At 43.0% G+C, this 21,916-nt stretch overlaps 1 protein-coding gene across 2 annotated transcripts in view; it reads left to right on the top strand.

Moving 5' to 3' along the window:
- Nucleotides 1-21,916, top strand: part of DHX36 (DEAH-box helicase 36) — a 92,639-nt gene that overhangs the window by 54,681 nt on the left and 16,042 nt on the right. For both annotated transcript variants that reach the window (XM_044291038.1, XM_044291037.1), the window contains 5 exons: nucleotides 7,218-7,301; nucleotides 7,395-7,494; nucleotides 7,626-7,716; nucleotides 9,371-9,491; nucleotides 9,913-10,065. In XM_044291038.1, the coding sequence (XP_044146973.1) occupies nucleotides 7,218-7,301; nucleotides 7,395-7,494; nucleotides 7,626-7,716; nucleotides 9,371-9,491; nucleotides 9,913-10,065 (549 nt within the window). The remainder of the gene's footprint in view (nucleotides 1-7,217; nucleotides 7,302-7,394; nucleotides 7,495-7,625; nucleotides 7,717-9,370; nucleotides 9,492-9,912; nucleotides 10,066-21,916) is intronic.

Here is a 21,916-nt window from a genome sequence, read left to right as displayed (position 1 = left end):
ACAACAGGTCCGGAATCCCTGGCAGGATCCATGGGTCTGAAACTGACATGGCTCTCAAAAGGGAAAACCATGCCCTCTTCGGCCAGAAGGGTGCTATCAGGATCACTCTTGCTTCCTCGTACCTGATCTTCCTTATCACTAGCGGAATCAACTGTAGAGGGGGAAAGGCATAACCTAGAGGGAAGTCCCATCTCTGGAGGAAGGCATGCACTCCTTTGGACTGAGGGAAAATAATTTCTCTACCTTTCTGTTTTCCCTTGTGGCGAACATGTCTACCGATGGAAGACCCCATAAATCCACTAGCTGGGAGAAAATCTCTGGATTCAGCGACCATTCCCCCTGACGTAACTTGTGGCGACTCAAGAAGTCTGCTCGAGAATTCTTGACTCCTCTTATGTGAATGGCTGAGAGATGTAGCACTCTCCCTTCTATCTCCTCGAAAATCCATTCCGTCTCTTTCCGTAAGGAATCTGACATGGTTCCTCCCTGATGATTGAGATATGAGACGACCGCCCGAATGTCGGACATTACTCTCACATGCTTGTTCTGGATTCTGGATCATTGGAAGAGCTGCTCTCAAGGCCAGTAAAACAGCTCGTAGCTCTTTCCGATTTGAAGAGAAAAGTCTCTGACCCTGGGACCATTCTCCCGGAAAAATCTGATCCTCCACGTGATTTCCCCCCCCCCCATATAGCTTTCCTTATGGATAAGGCTTCTCCTGACTGATCCCTCTGAACTACTTCCTGAACCCCAGCCACTTTCTCCTCGGTGAGGAAAGTTTTCTCCTGTCTGGAATCCAAAACCAGACCCAAGAAAACCTGGCTTGTTGATGGCTGCATCCTGGACTTCTGGAAGTTTAATAGCCACCCTAGGGACTGAAGTACCTCCATCACCCGATTCAACGCCCTGACACACTCCTCCCGAGACTGGGCCACCACCAGAAAATCGTCCAGGTAAGGCATAAATGTGATGTTCTCCTTTCTGATGAAGGAAGCCATCTCCGCCACTTGGTAAAGATCCGAGGCGCCATAGAAAGGCCAAAGGGAAGTGCCTGGAACTGAAAGTGAAGAACACCGGACTCAATTCTTACAGCCACACGGCGGAATCTCTGGTGATCTGGATGTATCGGAATATGATGGTAGGCATCTTTTAAATCCAGAACCGCCATATGGCAGCCTGGAGATAAAAGATATATTGCTGACCTGATGGTTTCCATTTAGAATTTTCTGGCCCTCATGAAATTTGTTCAGGTATTTGAGATTTATTATAGTCTGGCATGACCCATCTGGTTTCTTCACTAGGAACAGGGTAGAATAGAAACCTTTCCCTAGCTCTGACTCTGGGACAGGAATTAACACCTTTTTGTTTGTTAATTTTTTTTATTTCTTGCAGAATTACGAGAGAAGATCTTGAGATCACAAATCTTTCCGCTGGATATCTCAAGAATTCCAATCTTAGACCCTCCCGCAGAAGTCCTACCAGCCATTTTCCTGCCATCTTCTCCCAAGCAGGAAGGAAGAATTTTAATCTTCCTCCTACTGGGATCATGGCGTCATTGCATTCCCTGTTTTTCTGTATGGGCTGTATTCCCAGATCCAAGCCTTGCTCCCTGCTCTCTATCTCCCGTCTGCTTTTTATTCTGAAATCTTGACGGGTTCCGAGAGGGCCATTTATACTGCTTGAACTGAGTAAAGGACTCCTGGGGAATTTTTTTCTTTCTATCTGCAGCTTTTTCAACAAAGAGTCCAGTTCGGACCCGAAAAGAAATTGGCCGTCACAGGGAATGCTACATAGCCTCAGCTTGGACGGCATACCCCCCCCCCCCTCCAATTTTTAAGCCACAAATCCCGGCGTGCAGAATTGGTAAGGGATGCGGCTCTTGCTTCCAGTCTCACCGCGTCCACCGAGGCATCCGCAATAAAGTCTGCGGCTTTTTGGAAAGTGGGTATGGAGGCCAAAAACTGCTCTCCGCAGAAGACTCCCAAGCATTCTTAAGAGAAGAATCTATCCTCTTATCTAAAGGGTCCCTTAAAAATCCCATATCCTCAAAAGGCAAGGAGGATCTCTTAGAAAATTTTGAAATGGTTACATTCAGTCTTGGGGCCTTATCCCGGGATGTAGAAGCCTCCTCCTCAAAGGGGTACTTCCGTTTAAAGGTTTTAGAAATGAACGGCTTCTTATCTGGCTTCTTCCACTCTCTCTATCACCGCTAAAATAGATCTATGAACAGGAAAACATCTATGCTTCCTTTCCCTAAGCCCCTCAAACACTGCATCTTCCACAGATTTATCCTCCCTGGTATCCTCTAACTCCAGGGTAGATCGGATAACTTTTAATAATTTGTCCGTCTCCTCCGCTGGAAATAGGAACTTCCTTTCTCTTGTATCATCCTCAGAAGAGGAGGAATCATTAGAGTCCTCATCCACGGAGTGAGATTCACTATCTTCTGATTCCACGTCTGATTCCTACCTCACCGCTCTTCTTTTCCTACCGGCTTTCAGGGACACTTTAACTTCAGACATAAGAGATTTTAAATATTTAGAAGACTCTGAGTCTCTTCAGCCACCGTCTTCTCAATACCCTGCTGACAGAGCTTCTTAGTGTATGAAGAAGTCAACGAGCATTTGCAGATAGGGCATTCTTTGTTGTTTTTCTTGGCCACCACCTTCTTAGGCAAAGTCTAAGAAAAAGAAACATACCCATATCTAAGGAAACAGCCTTAACCCTTTAAGGACCAACATCAGAACTCACAATACCGGCGGCAGGATCTCAATGTCTGCGCTTTCAGACCTTCTTTCTTCATCCATAATAGTAGGTAATCCTGCATGTGATTAAACATTGCAATAGTTACCATCTGCCACCGAGTGCCCCTCTCATCTGAGAGATATATTGCATACTGCAGACCCACCATGCCACGGACACCACTGGGACAGTACTTGCTCAAAACCTTCCTTCTGACACCCGAATTCAGTAACAGGGGATCCGAACAAACCGGGACACTGTCATACCTGAAAAACGTTTAAACATGATGAGATGCCGAACTTCCGGTCACCTGACCGGAAGCGCACGGCCGTGGAACACATGGAACGCAAGCACTTCCTGTCTGATGCCATCACACCGCGTCTGCATCCGGTGGCGTCCTGGCTGGTCTGCACTCTGTGCTGGGGCCTTATGGCCACACTCAACACGACAATGCGGTCCTCCTCGCCTGAGGGACCGGCACCTTCTGCCTACTGTGGACTCCGATCTTCGTCACCTCCTTCCTACTACCCTACACGTGTGGGCGAGGAATGACTTAAGGCAGGTAATTAACTGCGCTGCCGCTGACCCTCCGGCATCTACCAGGGCTTCCAGGTCAGGACAACCGAACTGCAGGCTCCCGCACCAGGACCGGAAACCTCACTGAGGTGGGAGAGTGGCTCCACTTTTTTATGCTGCAGGTTTCCTGTCCTAGGGGCGGAGCCATCTCTCTAAGGTGCTGTCGTGGGGAGGGGAAAAGTTCTACTTTGGTCTCATCTGACCACATGACTTTCTCCCATGCCTCCTCTGGATCATCCAGATGGTTATTTGCAAACTTTAGACATGTGATGACTTGAGCAGGGGAACCTTCCGTGCAATGCTTGATTTAAAACCATGGCGTAGTGTTCTACCGACAATGACCCTTGAAACTGTGGTCCCAGTCTTCATGTAATTGACCAGCTCCTCCCTTGTAGTTCTGGGCTGATTCCTCACCTTTCTTATCAGTGATACCCCACGAGGTGAGATCTTGCATGGAGCCCCAGTCCGAGGGAAACTGACAGTCTTTAGCTTCTTCCATTTTCTAACAATTGCTCCAACAGTTGATCTATTTTCACCAAGCTGCTTGGCAATTGCCCCATAGCCCTTTCCAGCCTTGTGGAGGTCCACAATTTTGTCTCTGGTGTCTTTTGACAGCTCTTTGGTCTTTCCCATGGTAGTAGTTGGCGTCTGACTTACTGTGGGGTGGACAGGTGTCTTTAAAGAGCCAATTAATTAAATCACAAAAAAGGAACACAAATCTATATTAAGTATAAAAGCCACACAACGCATCTGGGAAAATTTTATCAATAAATAACATATATCCAACAAAATCAATTTACACCAATTGCCCATAACATACATTAAAACAATTTTGTTCAGATATCAATCTCTCCAACTCGGGGAAAAAAAGGAATCAGAAAAATCAAAGACCTACAGTAACTGACCCAAATAACCAATAGAAATTACATTCATTCATCCATTTAGCTTCCTAAAAGCATTTACCTAAAACAGACTTCTATAAATATGTAAGAATTAGACATTCTTTCTCTAAAATCTCTATTAATGATCCAATATTTCCCAAATCTGCATTTACATTCTTTTCTATTCAAAATCCTATAACGAAAGGTATTTCTAGTTTCTATGCTGATATTAATAACAACAAAAAAGAATAAATATATACTACAATGGGGGAAAAAGACCTAGGAACAACCTGTTCTTCTGAAAATTTGCGATCCGTGTTCATCTGGACTAATCAAATATGTAAAGGAATGCATCACTGCGAACGCTCACGAAAAATACTTCTAAGGCTACTTTCACACTGGCATTTTGGTTTCAGTTTGTGAGATCCGGTCCGGGATCTCGCAAGCGGTCCAAAACGGATCACTTTTGTCCTTAATGCATTCTGAATGGATAAGGATCCGCTCAGAATGCATCAGTTTGGCTTTGTTCCACCTGCATTCCGCTTTGGAGGTGGACACCAAAACGCTGCTTGCACAATGTAAGTCAATGGGGACGGATCCGTTTTCACTGACACAATCTGGCAAAATAGAAAACTGATCCGTCCTCCATTTGACTTTCAGTGGTGTTCAAGACGGATCCGTTTTGACTATGTGAAAGATGATACAAACGGATCAGTTCTGAACGGATGCATGTGGTTGTATTATCTGAACAGATGCGTTTGTGCAGATCCATGACGGATCCACACCAAATGCGAGTGTGAAAGTAGCCTAACATGGCATCTAACACCGGTAAAACTAAACCATATCAACCCCAATTACTCAGACTTGTGCTGGAAAAACTGTGGAGCTCAAGGAAGCTCTATTTGAAAAACTAAACAAGATGCTTCATACAAACATTCAACCATCTCCGGATTTTGCCTTATGTTTTCTTCCAAACCAGCATATCTCACAACAAACCAAAACTGTGGGATCTCGCATAATATTGGCCTCAAGAAGCCTCATAGCAAAAAATTGGAAAAGTCCAGAAATCCCCACCATCTCAAAAGTATGGACATCGGTCTCACACGCATGTAACATGGAAATTAAATTTGCTACAAAATACTGGCCCTTATGGAATCCAAACTTTCTAAATACTATACCAAACTGAACTTTCCCTTAATTATAGATATTCTCCAAAGTAACAACGATATCAATTGATTATCTTATATAAATTATATATTTATATGATAACTAACCCATTATTATTAAGGATGAATGTATGTATATTTTCACATAAATGTATAAATGCATGTATATGTATTTATGCGTATATGCATGTGTTTATGTATTTATTTATATATAATATTTACCGGTGTATATATATTTATGTAAGCTAAATACTATTTGAATAGTTAATGACATATAATAATATAGAGGGGGAAAAAGAGACAATGCAGCAGCACCCTGCAAATCAGATAAAGTACAATAATGCCAAAAATTAAGGTGCTAATGCTACGCTTATTTATAAAGTGAGATGCTTGGACAATGCATTTTGTACAAAACCATCTGAACCATCTGCCGAATGCCAAGGCGATCTCTGTTAGACGGGTCCTAACACTAAATACTACCTGTTATGGGCCATAATGGCCGACATAAAGTTTAGGGAGTGTTGGATCCACATGCATGCTGCACTCCTGATTAGCCTGTCTGCCCCATAGGTTGATTTTAATTAGTTTCAGTATAAAACTGTGGCCTGCTCTCACTACATTCATTGGAAGGTGTCTGGCACAAGGAAAGATATAGCGTGGGCTCTGCATGCATGTTGGTACCTGCATCCCTTATAATGAAGGCCATTATGGCACCAAAAATAGTAAAAAGCAGAGTGGATCCAGCATGCATGTGGATCCAACACTCCCTGAACTTTATGGCGGCCATTATGCCGCATAACGGGTAGTATTTAGTGTTGGGACCCGTCTTACAGAGATCGCCTTGACGTCCGGCAGACATGCTCAGATGGTTTTGTACAAAATGCATTGTCCAAGCATCTCGCTTTATAAATAAGCGTAGCATTAGCACCTTAATTTTTGGCATTATTGTACTTTATCTGATTTGCAGGGTGCTGCTGCATTGTCTCTTTTTTTTTTCCCTCTAGGCCTTTGCCATGGTAGCGTGCACCTGCGCAGTGTGAGGTGCTGACTAACCCCCTTTTTTTTGCAGTTATATAATATGTCGTTAATTATATATAAATAGTATATACACACACAAATTATTTACGATTCAAAACCAGATATGTTGTAATAATGACAAATTATTCTTCATACATACATTATTCACTAATTAATACTCTGCAACTTCTAACTACTCAAATTTACAAATAACAACAATACCAAGAAACTGTTATGTAACTTTGTTTATTGATCTACCTTAAAATATATTTATAAGCCAATACAAATTTACTGATGGAAAAAAAATATAAAGATTCTGTTTGGGGGGAAAAAAAGACTGATATGTGAATTCTTGCTTCAAATTCTTATGCCTTGAACATTTATGCTGCAGCCACTTTTCCCACCCCATTAACAGCTGATTGTTGCTGCTCATGGCAGCAAGACTCCCTAAATGAGCTTATTGTGAGGGTACCCACAACATGGAAAGTGGTTGTGTTGGTGTACTTTTTTCCAGCTGTAGTAAAAAGTGTCATTCAGTGGCATACAAGCTACATGTTCAGTGCCAATGTCAGGAGATTTCCCCAGTGTATATGCTGAGCGTCTATGTGAAGATACAGTAGTGTATACCTAATATCGTGTAACCTCCCCCTTTCTCGAACAGTCAAGGATTACGAGGAGATGGACCCGCTTTCTGGAAGACTGACCCAAGAGCTTGCAGAAAGTTGTGCAGACTTTTTTTTTAAATATAATTTCTCACTGTCCTTGTCATTTTCTCTTATGGCACATCTTTTCATAGTTCTTATATGCTTTTAACTGCCTATTTCTTTTGTTTTAGGGCTGGGAAGCGGCAAAACAGTGGGGTCCGAGAGCAGAAAGGGAGTACTGCTGGGATTTCTTCTTGTCTACCAATACCCTCAAGGTAATGGCAGTCATTTGTGCACAGCCTCTTGTTCATGGGGACTTATGGCTACCATGGTTTGTGCATTGCATTAATAATCCCTTTGTTCCACAGATGTTGGGAGACATGAAAGGACAGTTTGCTGAACATCTGCTCGGAGCTGGCTTTGTGAGCAGCAGGAACCCAAAAGATCCTAAATCTAACATCAATTCAGGTAGAGCATGAATATAAGGTGGCCTCTTGTTCTTGAGGTTCGGTTACTTTGCTAACACTGAAAGAAAAAGGAAAAAGTCTGGTACCGCTTTAGCCACTTACACTGTTTGCTTGCACTGTTCCCTTTTTTAGATAATGAGAAGCTCATTAAGGCTGTGATATGTGCTGGGTTGTACCCAAAAGTGGGTAAGATTCGTGTCGGCCGCAAGATGAAAAGATCCTCGTGAGTAGTGCATATTATCTAACAGTACATAAACATCATCAGCTGATTGAGCGCCACTGTTCCTGCTTCCGAAAACCCATTGATCTGCTGTTATAAACAGGGGCAATGTGGCTGCCCCCACAGCTGTTGCTACAGGGAAAATGTGGTATAACTTGCCTGCCATCAACTGCTTCACTGGGAATGTTTCAATGTTACATGACGACAATACAGCAAATCCATCATAACAATCCAGCATAAGAAAACTCCCAGAAGGTTTCACCTTATTGCTAATATTAAAGGGGTTGTCTGGTTTTAAGAAGAATCTGGACAACACAGGAGATCAACCTTTAACCCTTAGGATACCGGAGGTTTTAAATTTTTGCACTTACATTTTTATTCCCTATCTTCCTGTAGCCGTACCTTTTTTTTATTTTTCCGTTCACAGATCCATACAAGGGCTTGTTTTTTGCAGGACAAGTTGTACTTTCTAATAGGGTGGAATTGGAAAATAAAAAACACAATTCCTCCACAGTTTTATGGGTTTTGTCCCTACGGCGTTCCCTTTGCAGCAAAACTGTGCCCTTCATTCTCTGGTTCAGTATGATTACAATGATACTACATATGTATAGGTTTTATATGTCTGTAAAAATAAATTAAACAATGAAAAAAATAATTTACATCTCCATATTCTGACCTCCATAACTTTTTTATAGTTAAAATGGGGGCAAATAGGCCATTTTGATACTTTTTCCATTCCGGCGTATTGGAAATTTTTTATATTTTAATAGTACGGGTGTTTTCGGACACGTAATTGCCCATAATGTTTATTTTTTTAATGTATTTATTTTTTTATTCTAAAGGAGGTGATTTAAATTTTTATATTTTTTTTTATATATATATATATATATATATATATATATATATATATATATATATATATATCTATCTCTATTATAAATTAATTAATATATTATATAAAAATAATGTTTTTGTTACCAGTCTAGAAGGCTACAATGTTTCAGTACTTTGGTTTTTATAGATTATTTCTATACACCTAGTTTCCTATGTTGGCCTGCCACCTGCTGGCCAATATAAGAGCTGCACTTATTATGCACTGGGTCTCTTCAATGAGACCCAGCCTATTAAAAGCAGACATCAAAATAGACTTTACATGTGAACAATGAGCGGATGTGGTAAGATACATATGATATACATTCATCTTACTGCTAATTTTAATTTATTACTAATTTGCATCAGAAGCATGAATGGTACTAGAAAAAAAAAGCTTTTCCTTCCCAACAAGTAGGAGTGATTATAGCATTGAAAAAAATGGCTATTTAGACTCTGGCCTCTGGATAGATCATCTATATCTGATTGGCAGGGGTCCGACACACACCCTGCCGATCAGCTGTTTGAAGAGTAGGCGGCGCTCCATGCGAGCTCTACTTTCTCTTCATGACACTGCCCATCGTCTTGGAGGTCTTGTACTCACTCTATTCGCTTGAATGGAGCGAATACCCACATGGGGCACTGCCTCTGTTTTAAGCAGGTGAGTGACGGGGGTGCCAGGTGTTGGACCTCCACTGATCAGATATACAGCTGCACGGCCCCTTTAACCCCTTTTAGTCGCATGGTGAAATCTCACTTTCTTAATATAATTTTTTTCTTCCTATAGGGTAAATGTCTATACAAAATCAGATGGCAAGGTCTGCATTCACCCCAAATCTGTGAACGTAGAGGAGACAGAATTTAACCATAAATGGCTGGTTTATCACCTGAAAATGAAAACGAGCAGTGTAAGTTCCTTCATTTGGCATTTTGGCAATGCTGTGCAATATGTTGGTGCTATATAAAAAAAGATTATTATTATTATTACAGTTGTCAGGTTGCTACAGACTGTGGCTCTGAATGCATGATTGGAGTTGTAGTTTCCAAGAACTAGAGACCACTAGTCTACAGTAAACTGAAATGGACTTACTAGGGCTGTGCTGCGTGACAACTACATTGAAAAGACTGATTTGAATACCGGCTGTCCTCTAACAGCTGAAAGTTCTGTTCAGAGGTAGATTTGCAACAGAAAAGAAGTAACATGTGGATCTTTAATACTTGCAATATTATATCTTCAGGAATTCAATATGAACACACAGAAAATGCAGTAATTTTACACCGTAATAACAAGAACCAAGATGATAACATGACACTTCTGTTTCTGTCCAGATTTACCTGTATGACTGCACCGAGGTCTCTCCGTACTCGCTGCTTTTCTTTGGAGGAGATATTTCCATTCAGAAGGACCAGGATCAGGACACCATTGCAGTAGATGAGTGGATTGTCTTCCAGTCTCCTGCTCGCATTGCTCATTTAGTTAAGGTAAGTGACATTCTATCGTTGGTAATAATTGTGTTTTGTTCAAAGTTTCCATGTACAAATGTCTGGAAAAAATACATATATAAGAATATTGCTGAACTTTTTATTAATTTATTTTAAAGTATAACTCCAGGCCTAGGTGTGTCTCTCCAATATTCTCTCCATTGCATGAAGCATGCAATGACAACATACTGTCGTTGAGCACGACCGCGTACAGATGGTTGACAGTTCTAATATTCCCTGTGCTGCCTGCCATATGGCTAATAATGGCGCTGCACATTTGTAATGTTGTCTTGGCAAGCATAGGCTGTAGGAGGGAATAGTGGGGGATCTCTGGAATGACCCCATTCAGGTAAGATTTTCTGGCAATGCTGCAGTCCATGAGTGTGATTCACTTAAATATGATAATCTTGTAGACGTACTACTCAGAAACTGTTTACTGCCTCGCAAAAGTACGTTAAAAAACACTTTATTAAGTAATATTAAAAATGCAACTCCACACAAATAGGCTAGCAGGGTGAACTGGAATTTTCACTGACTAATTATACGCTGATTCCTAGTAACACCGTACTACAGAGACTCCTTTATATTTAGGAGTAATTCCTCTTGTGACCCTAGAAAAACATATTGCACTCAATACACAGGGTTGTAGATCCCTTAGTAAGTGCTATCTATGATCTCCCACTCAGAGGATTTTTCCCTAGCAGGCTCAATATGAAAGTGAGTCAGTCTGCATGTATGTCTTGTACTGCAGTTTAACCACCTCCCGACCGCTGTACGCAGATATGCGTCCGGGAGGTGGTTGCTTTACTCCTCCTGGACGCATATACGCGTCATCTCGCGAGACGCGAGATTTCCTGTGAACGCGCGCACACAGGCGCGCGCGCTCACAGGAACAGAAGGTAAGCGAGTGGATCTCCAGCCTGCCAGCGGCGATCGCTCGCTGGCAGGCTGGAGATCCGAATTTTTTAACCCCTAACAGGTATATTAGACGCTGTTTTCATAACAGCGTCTAATATACCTCCTACCTGGTCCTCTGGTGGTCCCTTTTATTAGGATCGACCACCAGAGGACTCAGGTAGGTCAGTACAGTCCCACCAAACACTACACTACACTACACTACACCCCCCCCCCCCCCCCCCCCCCCCCGGTCACTTATTAACCCCTTATAAACCCCTGATCACCCCATATAAACTCCCTGATCACCCCCCTGTCAGGCTCCGTTCAGACGTCCGCATGATTTTTACGGATCCGATCCATGTATCCATGGATCCGTAAAAATCATGCGGACGTCTGAATGGAGCCTTACAGGGGGGTGATCAATGACAGGCGGGTGATCACCCATATACACTCCCTGATCACCCCCTGTCATTGATCACCGCCCTGTCAGGCTCCATTCAGACGTCCGCATGATTTTTACGGATCCGATCCATGGATCCGTAAAAATCATGCGGACGTCTGAATGGAGCCTTACAGGGGGGTGATCAATGACAGGCGGGTGATCACCCATATACACTCCCTGATCACCCCCTGTCATTGATAACCCCCCTGTAAGGCTCCATTCAGACGTCCGCATGCGTTCTGTGGATCCGATCCATGTATCCATGGATCCGTAAAAAATCATGCGGATGTCTGAATGGAGCCTTACAGGGGGGGTGATCAGTGACAGGGGGGTGATCACCCTGATCACCCCCTGTCATTGATAACCCCCCTGTAAGGCTCCATTCAGACGTCCGCATGCGTTCTGTGGATCCGATCCATGTATCCATGGATCCGTAAAAAATCATGCGGATGTCTGAATGGAGCCTTACAGGGGGGGTGATCAGTGACAGGGGGGTGATCACCCTGATTACCCCGATCACCCCCTGTCATTGATAACCCCCCTGTAAGGCTCCATTCAGACGTCCGCATGCGTTCTGTGGATCCGATCCATGGATCCGTAAAAAATCATGCGGATGTCTGAATGGAGCCTTACAGGGGGGGTGATCAGTGACAGGGGGGTGATCACCCTGATTACCCTGATCACCCCCTGTCATTGATAACCCCCCTGTAAGGCTCCATTCAGACGTCCGCATGCGTTCTGTGGATCCGATCCATGTATCCATGGATCCGTAAAAAATCATGCGGATGTCTGAATGGAGCCTTACAGGGGGGGTGATCAGTGACAGGGGGGTGATCACCCTGATTACCCTGATCACCCCCTGTCATTGATAACCCCCCTGTAAGGCTCCATTCAGACGTCCGCATGCGTTCTGTGGATCCGATCCATGTATCCATGGATCCGTAAAAAATCATGCGGATGTCTGAATGGAGCCTTACAGGGGGGGTGATCAGTGACAGGGGGGTGATCACCCTGATTACCCTGATAACCCCCTGTCATTGATAACCCCCCTATAAGGCTCCATTCAGACGTCCGCATGCGTTCTGTGGATCCGATCCATGTATCCATGGATCCGTAACAATCATGCGGACGTCTGAATGGAGCCTTACAGGGGGGGTGATCAATGACAGGGGGGTGATCAGGGAGTCTATATGGGTGATCACCCCCCTGTCATTGATCACCCCCCTGTCATTGATCACTCCCCCCCTGGTAAGGCTCCATTCAGCCATTTTTTTTGGCACAAGTTAGCGGAAATTTTTTGTTTGTTTTTGTTTTTGTTTTTTCTTACTAAGTCTCATATTCCACTAACTTGTGTCAAAAAATAAAATCTCCCATGAACTCGCCGTACCCCTCACGGAATCCAAATGCGTAAACATTTTTAGACATTTATATTCCAGACTTCTCACGCTTTAGGGCCCCTAAAAAGCCAGGGCAGTATAAATACCCCACATGTGACCCCATTTCGGAAAGAAGACACCCCAAGGTATTCCGTGAGGGGCATATTGAGTCCATGAAAGATTGAAATTTTTGTCCTAAGTTAGCGGAAAGTGAGACTTTGTGAGAAAAAAAACAAAAAAAATCAATATCCGCTAACTTATGCAAAAAAAAAAAAAATTCTAGGAACTCGCCAGGCCCCTCATTGAATACCTTGGGGTGTCTTCTTTCCAAAGTGGGGTCACATGTGGGGTATTTATACTGCCCTGGCTTTTTAGGGGCCCGAAAGTGTGAGAAGAAGTCTGGGATCCAAATGTCTAAAAATGCCCTCCTAAAAGGAATTTGGGCCCCTTTGCGCATCTAGGCTGCAAAAAAGTGTCACACATGTGGTATCGCCGTACTCAGGAGAAGTTGGGGAATGTGTTTTGGGGTGTCATTTTACATATACCCATGCTGGGTGAGAAAAATATCTTGGTCAAATGCCAACTTTGTATAAAAAAAATGGGAAAAGTTGTCTTTTGCCAAGATATTTCTCTCACCCAGCATGGGTATATGTAAAATGACCCCCCAAAACACATTGCCCAACTTCTCCTGAGTACGGCGATACCACATGTGTGACACTTTTTTGCAGCCAAGGTGGGCAAAGGGGCACCTTTCGGATTTCGCAGGCCATTTTTTACACATTTTGATTTCAAGGTACTTCTTACACATTTGGGCCCCTAAATTGCCAGGGCAGTATAACTACGCCACAAGTGACCCCATTTTGGAAAGAAGACACCCCAAGGTATTCCGTGAGGGGCATGGCGAGTTCCTACAATTTTTTATTTTTTGTCGCAAGTTAGTGGAATATGAGACTTTGTAAGGAAAAAAGAGAAAAAAAAAAAATCATCATTTTCCGCTAACTTGTGACAAAAAATAAAAAATTCTAGGAACTCGCAGTGCCCCTCACGGAATACCTTGGGGTGTCTTCTTTCCAAAATGGGGTCACTTGTGGCGTAGTTATACTGCCCTGGCAATTTAGGGGCCCAAATGTGTGAGAAGAACTTTGCAATCAAAATGTGTAAAAAATGCCCTGCAAAATCCGAAAGGTGCACTTTGGAATATGTGCCCCTTTGCCCACCTTGGCAGCAAAAAAGTGTGACACATCTGGTATCGCCGTACTCAGGAGAAGTTGGGGAATGTGTTTTGGGGTGTCATTTTACATATACCCATGCTGGGTGAGAAAAATATCTTGGTCAAATGCCAACTTTGTATAAAAAAATGGGAAAAGTTGTCTTTTGCCAAGATATTTCTCTCACCCAGCATGGGTATATGTAAAATGACACCCCAAAACACATTCCCCAACTTCTCCTGAGTACGGCGATACCACATGTGTGACACTTTTTTGCTGCCAAGGTGGGCAAAGGGGCGCATATTACAAAGTGCACCTTTCGGATTTCACCGGTCATTTCTTACACATTTTGATTGCAAAGTTCTTCTCACACATTTGGGCCCCTAAATTGCCAGGGCAGTATAACTACCCCACAAGTGACCCCATTTTGGAAAGAAGACACCCCAAGGTATTCCGTGAGGGGCATGGCGAGTTCCTAGAATTTTTTATTTTTTGTCGCAAGTTAGTGGAATATGAGACTTTGTAAGGAAAAAAGAGAAAAAAAAAAAAATCATCATTTTCCGCTAACTTGTGACAAAAAATAAAAAATTCTAGGAACTCGCAGTGCCCCTCACGGAATACCTTGGGGTGTCTTCTTTCCAAAATGGGGTCACTTGTGGCGTAGTTATACTGCCCTGGCAATTTAGGGGCCCAAATGTGTGAGAAGAACTTTGCAATCAAAATGTGTAAAAAATGCCCTGCAAAATCCGAAAGGTGCACTTTGGAATATGTGCCCCTTTGCCCACCTTGGCAGCAAAAAAGTGTGACACATCTGGTATCGCCGTACTCAGGAGAAGTTGGGGAATGTGTTTTGGGGTGTCATTTTACATATACCCATGCTGGGTGAGAAAAATATCTTGGTCAAATGCCAACTTTGTATAAAAAAATGGGAAAAGTTGTCTTTTGCCAAGATATTTCTCTCACCCAGCATGGGTATATGTAAAATGACACCCCAAAACACATTCCCCAACTTCTCCTGAGTACGGCGATACCACATGTGTGACACTTTTTTGCTGCCAAGGTGGGCAAAGGGGCGCATATTACAAAGTGCACCTTTCGGATTTCACCGGTCATTTCTTACACATTTTGATTGCAAAGTTCTTCTCACACATTTGGGCCCCTAAATTGCCAGGGCAGTATAACTACCCCACAAGTGACCCCATTTTGGAAAGAAGACACCCCAAGGTATTCCGTGAGGGGCATGGCGAGTTCCTAGAATTTTTTATTTTTTGTCGCAAGTTAGTGGAATATGAGACTTTGTAAGGAAAAAAGAGAAAAAAAAAAAATCATCATTTTCCGCTAACTTGTGACAAAAAATAAAAAATTCTAGGAACTCGCAGTGCCCCTCACGGAATACCTTGGGGTGTCTTCTTTCCAAAATGGGGTCACTTGTGGCGTAGTTATACTGCCCTGGCAATTTAGGGGCCCAAATGTGTGAGAAGAACTTTGCAATCAAAATGTGTAAAAAATGCCCTGCAAAATCCGAAAGGTGCACTTTGGAATATGTGCCCCTTTGCCCACCTTGGCAGCAAAAAAGTGTAACACATCTGGTATCGCCGTACTCAGGAGAAGTTGGGGAATGTGTTTTGGGGTGTCATTTTACATATACCCATGCTGGGTGAGAAAAATATCTTGGTCAAATGCCAACTTTGTATAAAAAAATGGGAAAAGTTGTCTTTTGCCAAGATATTTCTCTCACCCAGCATGGGTATATGTAAAATGACACCCCAAAACACATTCCCCAACTTCTCCTGAGTACGGCGATACCACATGTGTGACACTTTTTTGCTGCCAAGGTGGGCAAAGGGGCACATATTACAAAGTGCACCTTTCGGATTTCACCGGTCATTTCTTACACATTTTGATTGCAAAGTTCTTCTCACACATTTGGGCCCCTAAATTGCCAGGGCAGTATAACTACCCCACAAGTGACCCCATTTTGGAAAGAAGACACCCCAAGGTATTCTGTGAGGGGCATGGTGAGTTCCTAGAATTTTTTATTTTTTGTCGCAAGTTAGTGGAATATGAGACTTTGTAAGAAAAAAATAAAAAAATAAAAATCATCATCATTTTCCGCTAACTTGTGACAAAAAATAAAAAGTTCTATGAACTCACTATGCCCATCAGCGAATACCTTAGGGTGTCTACTTTCCGAAATGGGGTCATTTGTGGGGGTTTTCTACTGTTTGGGCATTGTAGAACCTCAGGAAACATGACAGGTGCTCAGAAAATCAGAGCCGTTTCAAAAAGCGGAAATTCACATTTTTGTACCATAGTTTGTAAATGCTATAACTTTTACCCAAACCATTTTTTTTTTTGCCCAAACATTTTTATTTTTATCAAAGACATGTAGAACTATAAATTTAGCGAAAAATTTATATATGGATGTCGTTTTTTTTGCAAAATTTCACAGCTGAAAGTGAAAAATGTCATTTTTTTGCAAAAAAATCGTTACATTTTGATTAATAACAAAAAAAGTAAAAATGTCAGCAGCAATAAAATACCACCAAATGAAAGCTCCATTAGTGAGAAGAAAAGGAGGTAAAATTCATTTGGGTGGTAAGTTGCATGACCGAGCGATAAACGGTGAAAGGAGTGTAGTGCCGAAGTGTAAAAAGTGGCCTGGTCATGAAGGGGGTTTCACCTAGCGGGGCTGAAGTGGTTAATGCTCGACGCGTTTCCCTTCTGACTCTTGTCGGTAATTCATCAGGAGTAGTGTTGAGCGAACTTGTGTTTTAAGTTCGGCGTCTAAAGTTCGGGTTATCGAAGAATCGCATTATGGATTCCGCTACCACGGACCAAGTTATGGTCCGGCGCTGTAGTGGCCGTAGCACGCGCAAGGCGTGCAGTGTTTAAATGGAGATATCCCCTCCCCTTCTGTTGCCAAGCCTCTAACAGGCATCCAATAGGCGTACGATCGCTAGCTGGCCGCACCCATTGCTGTCGTCATCACCAGTGGACAGGCAGCCCATTGCATAGCCATACGCGTCGGCTCCGCCTGCTCCTGTCCTCATTCGTCGCTATGGCAAGGGGGGAGTCAATTGATCGTGACGTTTGCTTGAGTCATCAACTGGGCTGGGACATATAATCCATCGGCTCAATTCATGTTCAGGTAACCCCGGTGTATATACAATCGGAACAAGGAAAAAGAGAAATGTCTGTCATAAGTGGTTACCAGAATAAATAATGTAAAAAGATGGATACAGAATTCACTCCTACTTGAGACGCAAAGTGTCCCATTTTGTACAGTACCCTGAAAGTCCCTATAGGTTGCAGAAGCGTCAGACATTGACACTCATACTAGAACATCAGGGACATATATACAGTACAGACCAAAAGTTTAAACACACCTTCTCATTCATAGAGTTTTCTTTATTTTCATGACTATGAAACTTGTAGATTCACACTGAAGGAATCAAAACTATGAATTAACACATGTGGAATTATATACATAACAAAAAAGTGTGAAACAACTGAAAATATGTCATATTCTAGGTTCTTCAAAGTAGCCACCTTTTGCTTTGATTACTGCTTTGCACACTCTTGGCATTCTCTTGATGAGCTTCAAGAGGTAGTCACCTGAAATGGTCTTCCAACAGTCTTGAAGGAGTTCCCAGAGATGCTTAGCACTTGTTGGCCCTTTTGCCTTCACTCTGCGGTCCAGCTCACCCCAAACCATCTTGATTGGGTTCAGGTCCGGTGACTGTGGAGGCCAGGTCATCTGGCGCAGCACCCCATCACTCTCCTTCATGGTCAAATAGCCCTTACACAGCCTGGAGGTGTGTTTGGGGTCATTGTCCTGTTGAAAAATAAATGATGGTCCAACTAAACGCAAACCGGATGGAATAGCATGCCGCTGCAAGATGCTGTGGTAGCCATGCTGGTTCAGTATGCCTTCAATTTTGAATAAATCCCCAACAGTGTCACCAGCAAAGCACCCCCACACCATCACACCTCCTCCTCCATGCTTCACGGTGGGAACGAGGCATGTAGAGTGCATCCGTTCACCTTTTCTGCGTCGCACAAAGACACGGTGGTTGGAACCAAAGATCTCAAATTTGGATTCGTCAGACCAAAGCACAGATTTCCACTGGTCTAATGTCCATTCCTTGTGTTCTTTAGCCCAAACAAGTCTCTTCTGCTTGTTGCCTGTCCTTAGCAGTGGTTTCCTAGCAGATATTCTACCATGAAGGCCTGATTCACACAGTCTCCTCTTAACAGTTGTTCTAGAGATGTGTCTGCTGCTAGAACTCTGTGTGGCATTGACCTGGTCTCTAATCTGAGCTGCTGTTAACCTGCGATTTCTGAGGCTGGTGACTCGGAGGAACTTATCCTCCGCAGCAGAGGTGACTCTTGGTCTTCCTTTCCTGGGGCAGTCCGCATGTGAGCCAGTTTCTTTGTAGCCCTTGATGGTTTTTGTGACTGCACTTGGGGACACTTTCAAAGTTTTCCCAATTTTTCGGACTGACTGACCTTCATTTCTTAAAGTAATGATGGCCACTCGTTTTTCTTTACTTAGCTGCTTTTTTCTTGCCATAATACAAATTCTAACAGTCTATTCAGTAGGACTATCAGCTGTGTATCCACCTGACTTGTCCACTAGGCAACTGATGTTCCCAGCCCCATTTATAAGGCAAGAAATCCCACTTATTAAACCTGACAGGGCACACCTGTGAAGTGAAAACCATTTCAGGTGACTACCTCATGAAGCTCATCAAGAGAATCCCAAGAGTGTGCAAAGCAGTAATCAAAGCAAAAGGTGGCTACTTTGAAGAACCTAGAATAGGACATATTTTCAGTTGTTTCACACTTTTTTGTTATGTATATAATTCCACATGTGCTAATTCATATTTTGATGCCTTTAGTGTGAATCTACAATTTTCATAGTCATGAAAATAAAGAAAACTCTTTGAATGAGAAGGTGTGTCCAAACTTTTGGTCTGTACTGTAGGTCTTACTTATGAACATACTTGGAACAGAAGGGACATATTAGGGTCCCAATCAAAGGATGATCTTAGTATATAATCAAAATGGAGAGATCATCGTGGAGAAGATAAATTCCACTTTTTGCACCTTTTTGGACGTGCTGTCTCCGTTTTTTATTTTTCTGGATATCTACAAGTTGTTCTACTAGGGGCTTTTTACCACCCCTCCTGGAGACGAGCACCCGATACATCATTACCAAGGAGTGCTGTCCACCCATATTTTTTCGGCATCGTGGAGGAGAGTCATCAGAGGGAGCAAATTACTATTAAGGCTGGAGGCCCAAAAATGATCTCTTCCACTGGCCAATAGGAGTATAGAGAATTGCTCTCATTCGATAAAGCATACGAATGAAATTGCATCGTTCAAACCTTTTGGCTTGACCGTATTTAGTGTGAAGATCCACTGCGCCTCCTTTCTGAGAAGCAGTGTGTCAATGTCACCTCCCCTGAGTGGTGGTCTCACATGTTCGATGCCCTGAAATTTGAAGCACTCAGTTGTTCTTGGGTGGCAAGTTGTTACATGTTGCACAATAGGTGTACCACCAGAGTTTCTGATCTTCAATAGGTGTTCCCCTATGCGCCTCCTAAACTCACGCTTGGTTTTCCCTACATACTGTGATCCACAGATGCAGGTCGCAAGGTATACCACCCCTACTGTCTTGCAGTTAATAAAGGATTTGATGTTATACTCATGTCCTGTGGTTGTGCTTGTGAAACATGCACCCTTTAAGATCACTTTGCAGGCAATACAATTCCCACATTTATATGTGCCATTTGGTATATTTGCCCCTAACCAGGTCTCATTTGTTGGAAAATTAAAGGCACTGTGGACCACCTTATCCTTAATGTTATGCGTGGGGATACCCACCCACTAGGTGCCCAACATATGGGTCAGTTTCAAGAATCTCCCAGTGTTCAGTCAGCAGTGCACGCATCTCCTTATGTTAATAGGCCTCCTTTAGAACGGGTTTAGGGTATCCCTTCTCAACAAACCGTTTTTCAAGGTCGTCTGCTGAACAGCTGCCTTAAAATCAGACCACTGGGAACAGTTTCGTCTCATTCTAAGATACTGCCCCTTGGGAATAACCCTCTTGAGTGGGTATGGATGTCCACTTTCCCACCTCAAGAGGGCATTGGTGGCTGTGGGTTTACGAAACACTTTCGTTTTGAGATATCCAGAGCGGTCAATCTCGATCGCAAGGTCCAAAAAAGTGATATGTTTATCATCAATTACTGATGTGAAGTAGAGGCCCAAGGAATTTATATTCAGCCTAGATACAAAATCCATGAACTTCTTCTTTGTACCTTTCCATAGGATGAATATATCATCAATGAACCTCATCCATAATAATATGGATGAGGTCCATTCTTCCATCTCATCATTAAAAAACGTCTCTCTTTCCCACCAGCCCAGGTAGAGGTTGGCGAAGGTAGGGGCACAGGGACTGCCCATCGCCACCCCCATGAGCTGGCGGTAGAGAGAACAGTCAAACATAAAGATGTTATGGTACAGAATGAAATTGAGCAATGTGATGACAAGTTCATTATGTTCCTGAAGATGAGAACCTCTCTCCAGTAAGAATGTCTGTACTGCCTCACAGCCACGTTGGTGTGGGATGGAGCTATACAAAGCTTCTACATCCAAGCTGGCAAGTGAGGTGTCACTGTCACATCTAATATCATTTAGTCTCCTCAACACGTCCATAGAATCCCTGACAAAGAACGGACGGCAGGCTGAACACAAAAGGCCTAAGTATTTTATCAACATAAATGCTGATTCTTTCAGTGAGACTACCAATTCCCAACACTATCGGCCTTCCCTTTAAGGGATCAGTCCCCTTGTGTATTTTGGGTAGCCTGTAGAAGGCCGGTAGTGTCGGGTATATGGGTAGCAGATATGCAAGTTCGCTTGCACTTATCAGCTTGCGCCATTTTGCTCTACTGAGAATCTGATTAAGTTCATTTTTATAGGCCTGAAGGGGGTTGTGATCTAGCTTGATATAGCATGTCCTATCATCAAGAATTCTCTTACACATCTGTATATATGTGTTGACATCAAGGACTACTGTGTTTCCCCCCTTGTCCGAAGGTTTTATCACAATACTTGAGTCGCGTTGTAATTGTGATAATGCTAGTTGCTCCTGCTCTGTTATGTTTCTAGGGTAAGGACATGTAGGGATCGTATTTTTTCCGTGACAACAGTGAGAAAGACATAGAGGCAAGTAGTTTCCCACTGGAGGATATTTTTTAGACGCTGGTTTTAGGTCTGTGAATGAGACCTGGTTAGGGGCAAATATACCAAATGGCACATATAAATGTGGGAATTGTATAGCCTGCAAAGTGATCTTAAAGGGTGCATGTTTCACAAGCTCAACCACAGGACATGAGTATAACATCAAATCCTTTATTAACTGCAAGACAGTAGGGGTGGTATACCTTGCGACCTGCATCTGTGGATCACAGTATGTAGGGAAAACTAAGCGTGAATTTAGGAGGCGCATAGGGGAACACCTATTGAAGATCAGAAACTCTGGTGATGCACCTATTGCGCAACATGTAACAACTTGCCACCCAAGAACAACTGATTGCTTCAAATTTCAGGGCATCGAACATGTTAGACCACCACCCAGGGAAGGTGACATTGACACACTGCTTCTCAGAAAGGAGGCGCAGTGGATCTACACACTAAATACGGTCAAGTCAAATGGTTTGAACGATGCGATTTCATTCGCATGCTTTATCGAATGAGAGCAATTCTCTATACTCCTATTGGCCAGTGGAAGAGATGCTTTTTTGGCCTCCAACCTTAATAGTAATTTGCTCCCTCTGATGACTCTCCTCCACTGTGATCTCTCCATTTTGATTATATACTAAGATCATCCTTTGATTGGGACCCTAATATGT

The sequence above is a fragment of the Bufo gargarizans genome, chromosome 4, assembly GCF_014858855.1.
Source record: "Bufo gargarizans isolate SCDJY-AF-19 chromosome 4, ASM1485885v1, whole genome shotgun sequence".
NCBI lineage: Eukaryota > Metazoa > Chordata > Amphibia > Anura > Bufonidae > Bufo > Bufo gargarizans.
This window is presented reverse-complemented; position numbering and strand designations above follow the sequence as displayed.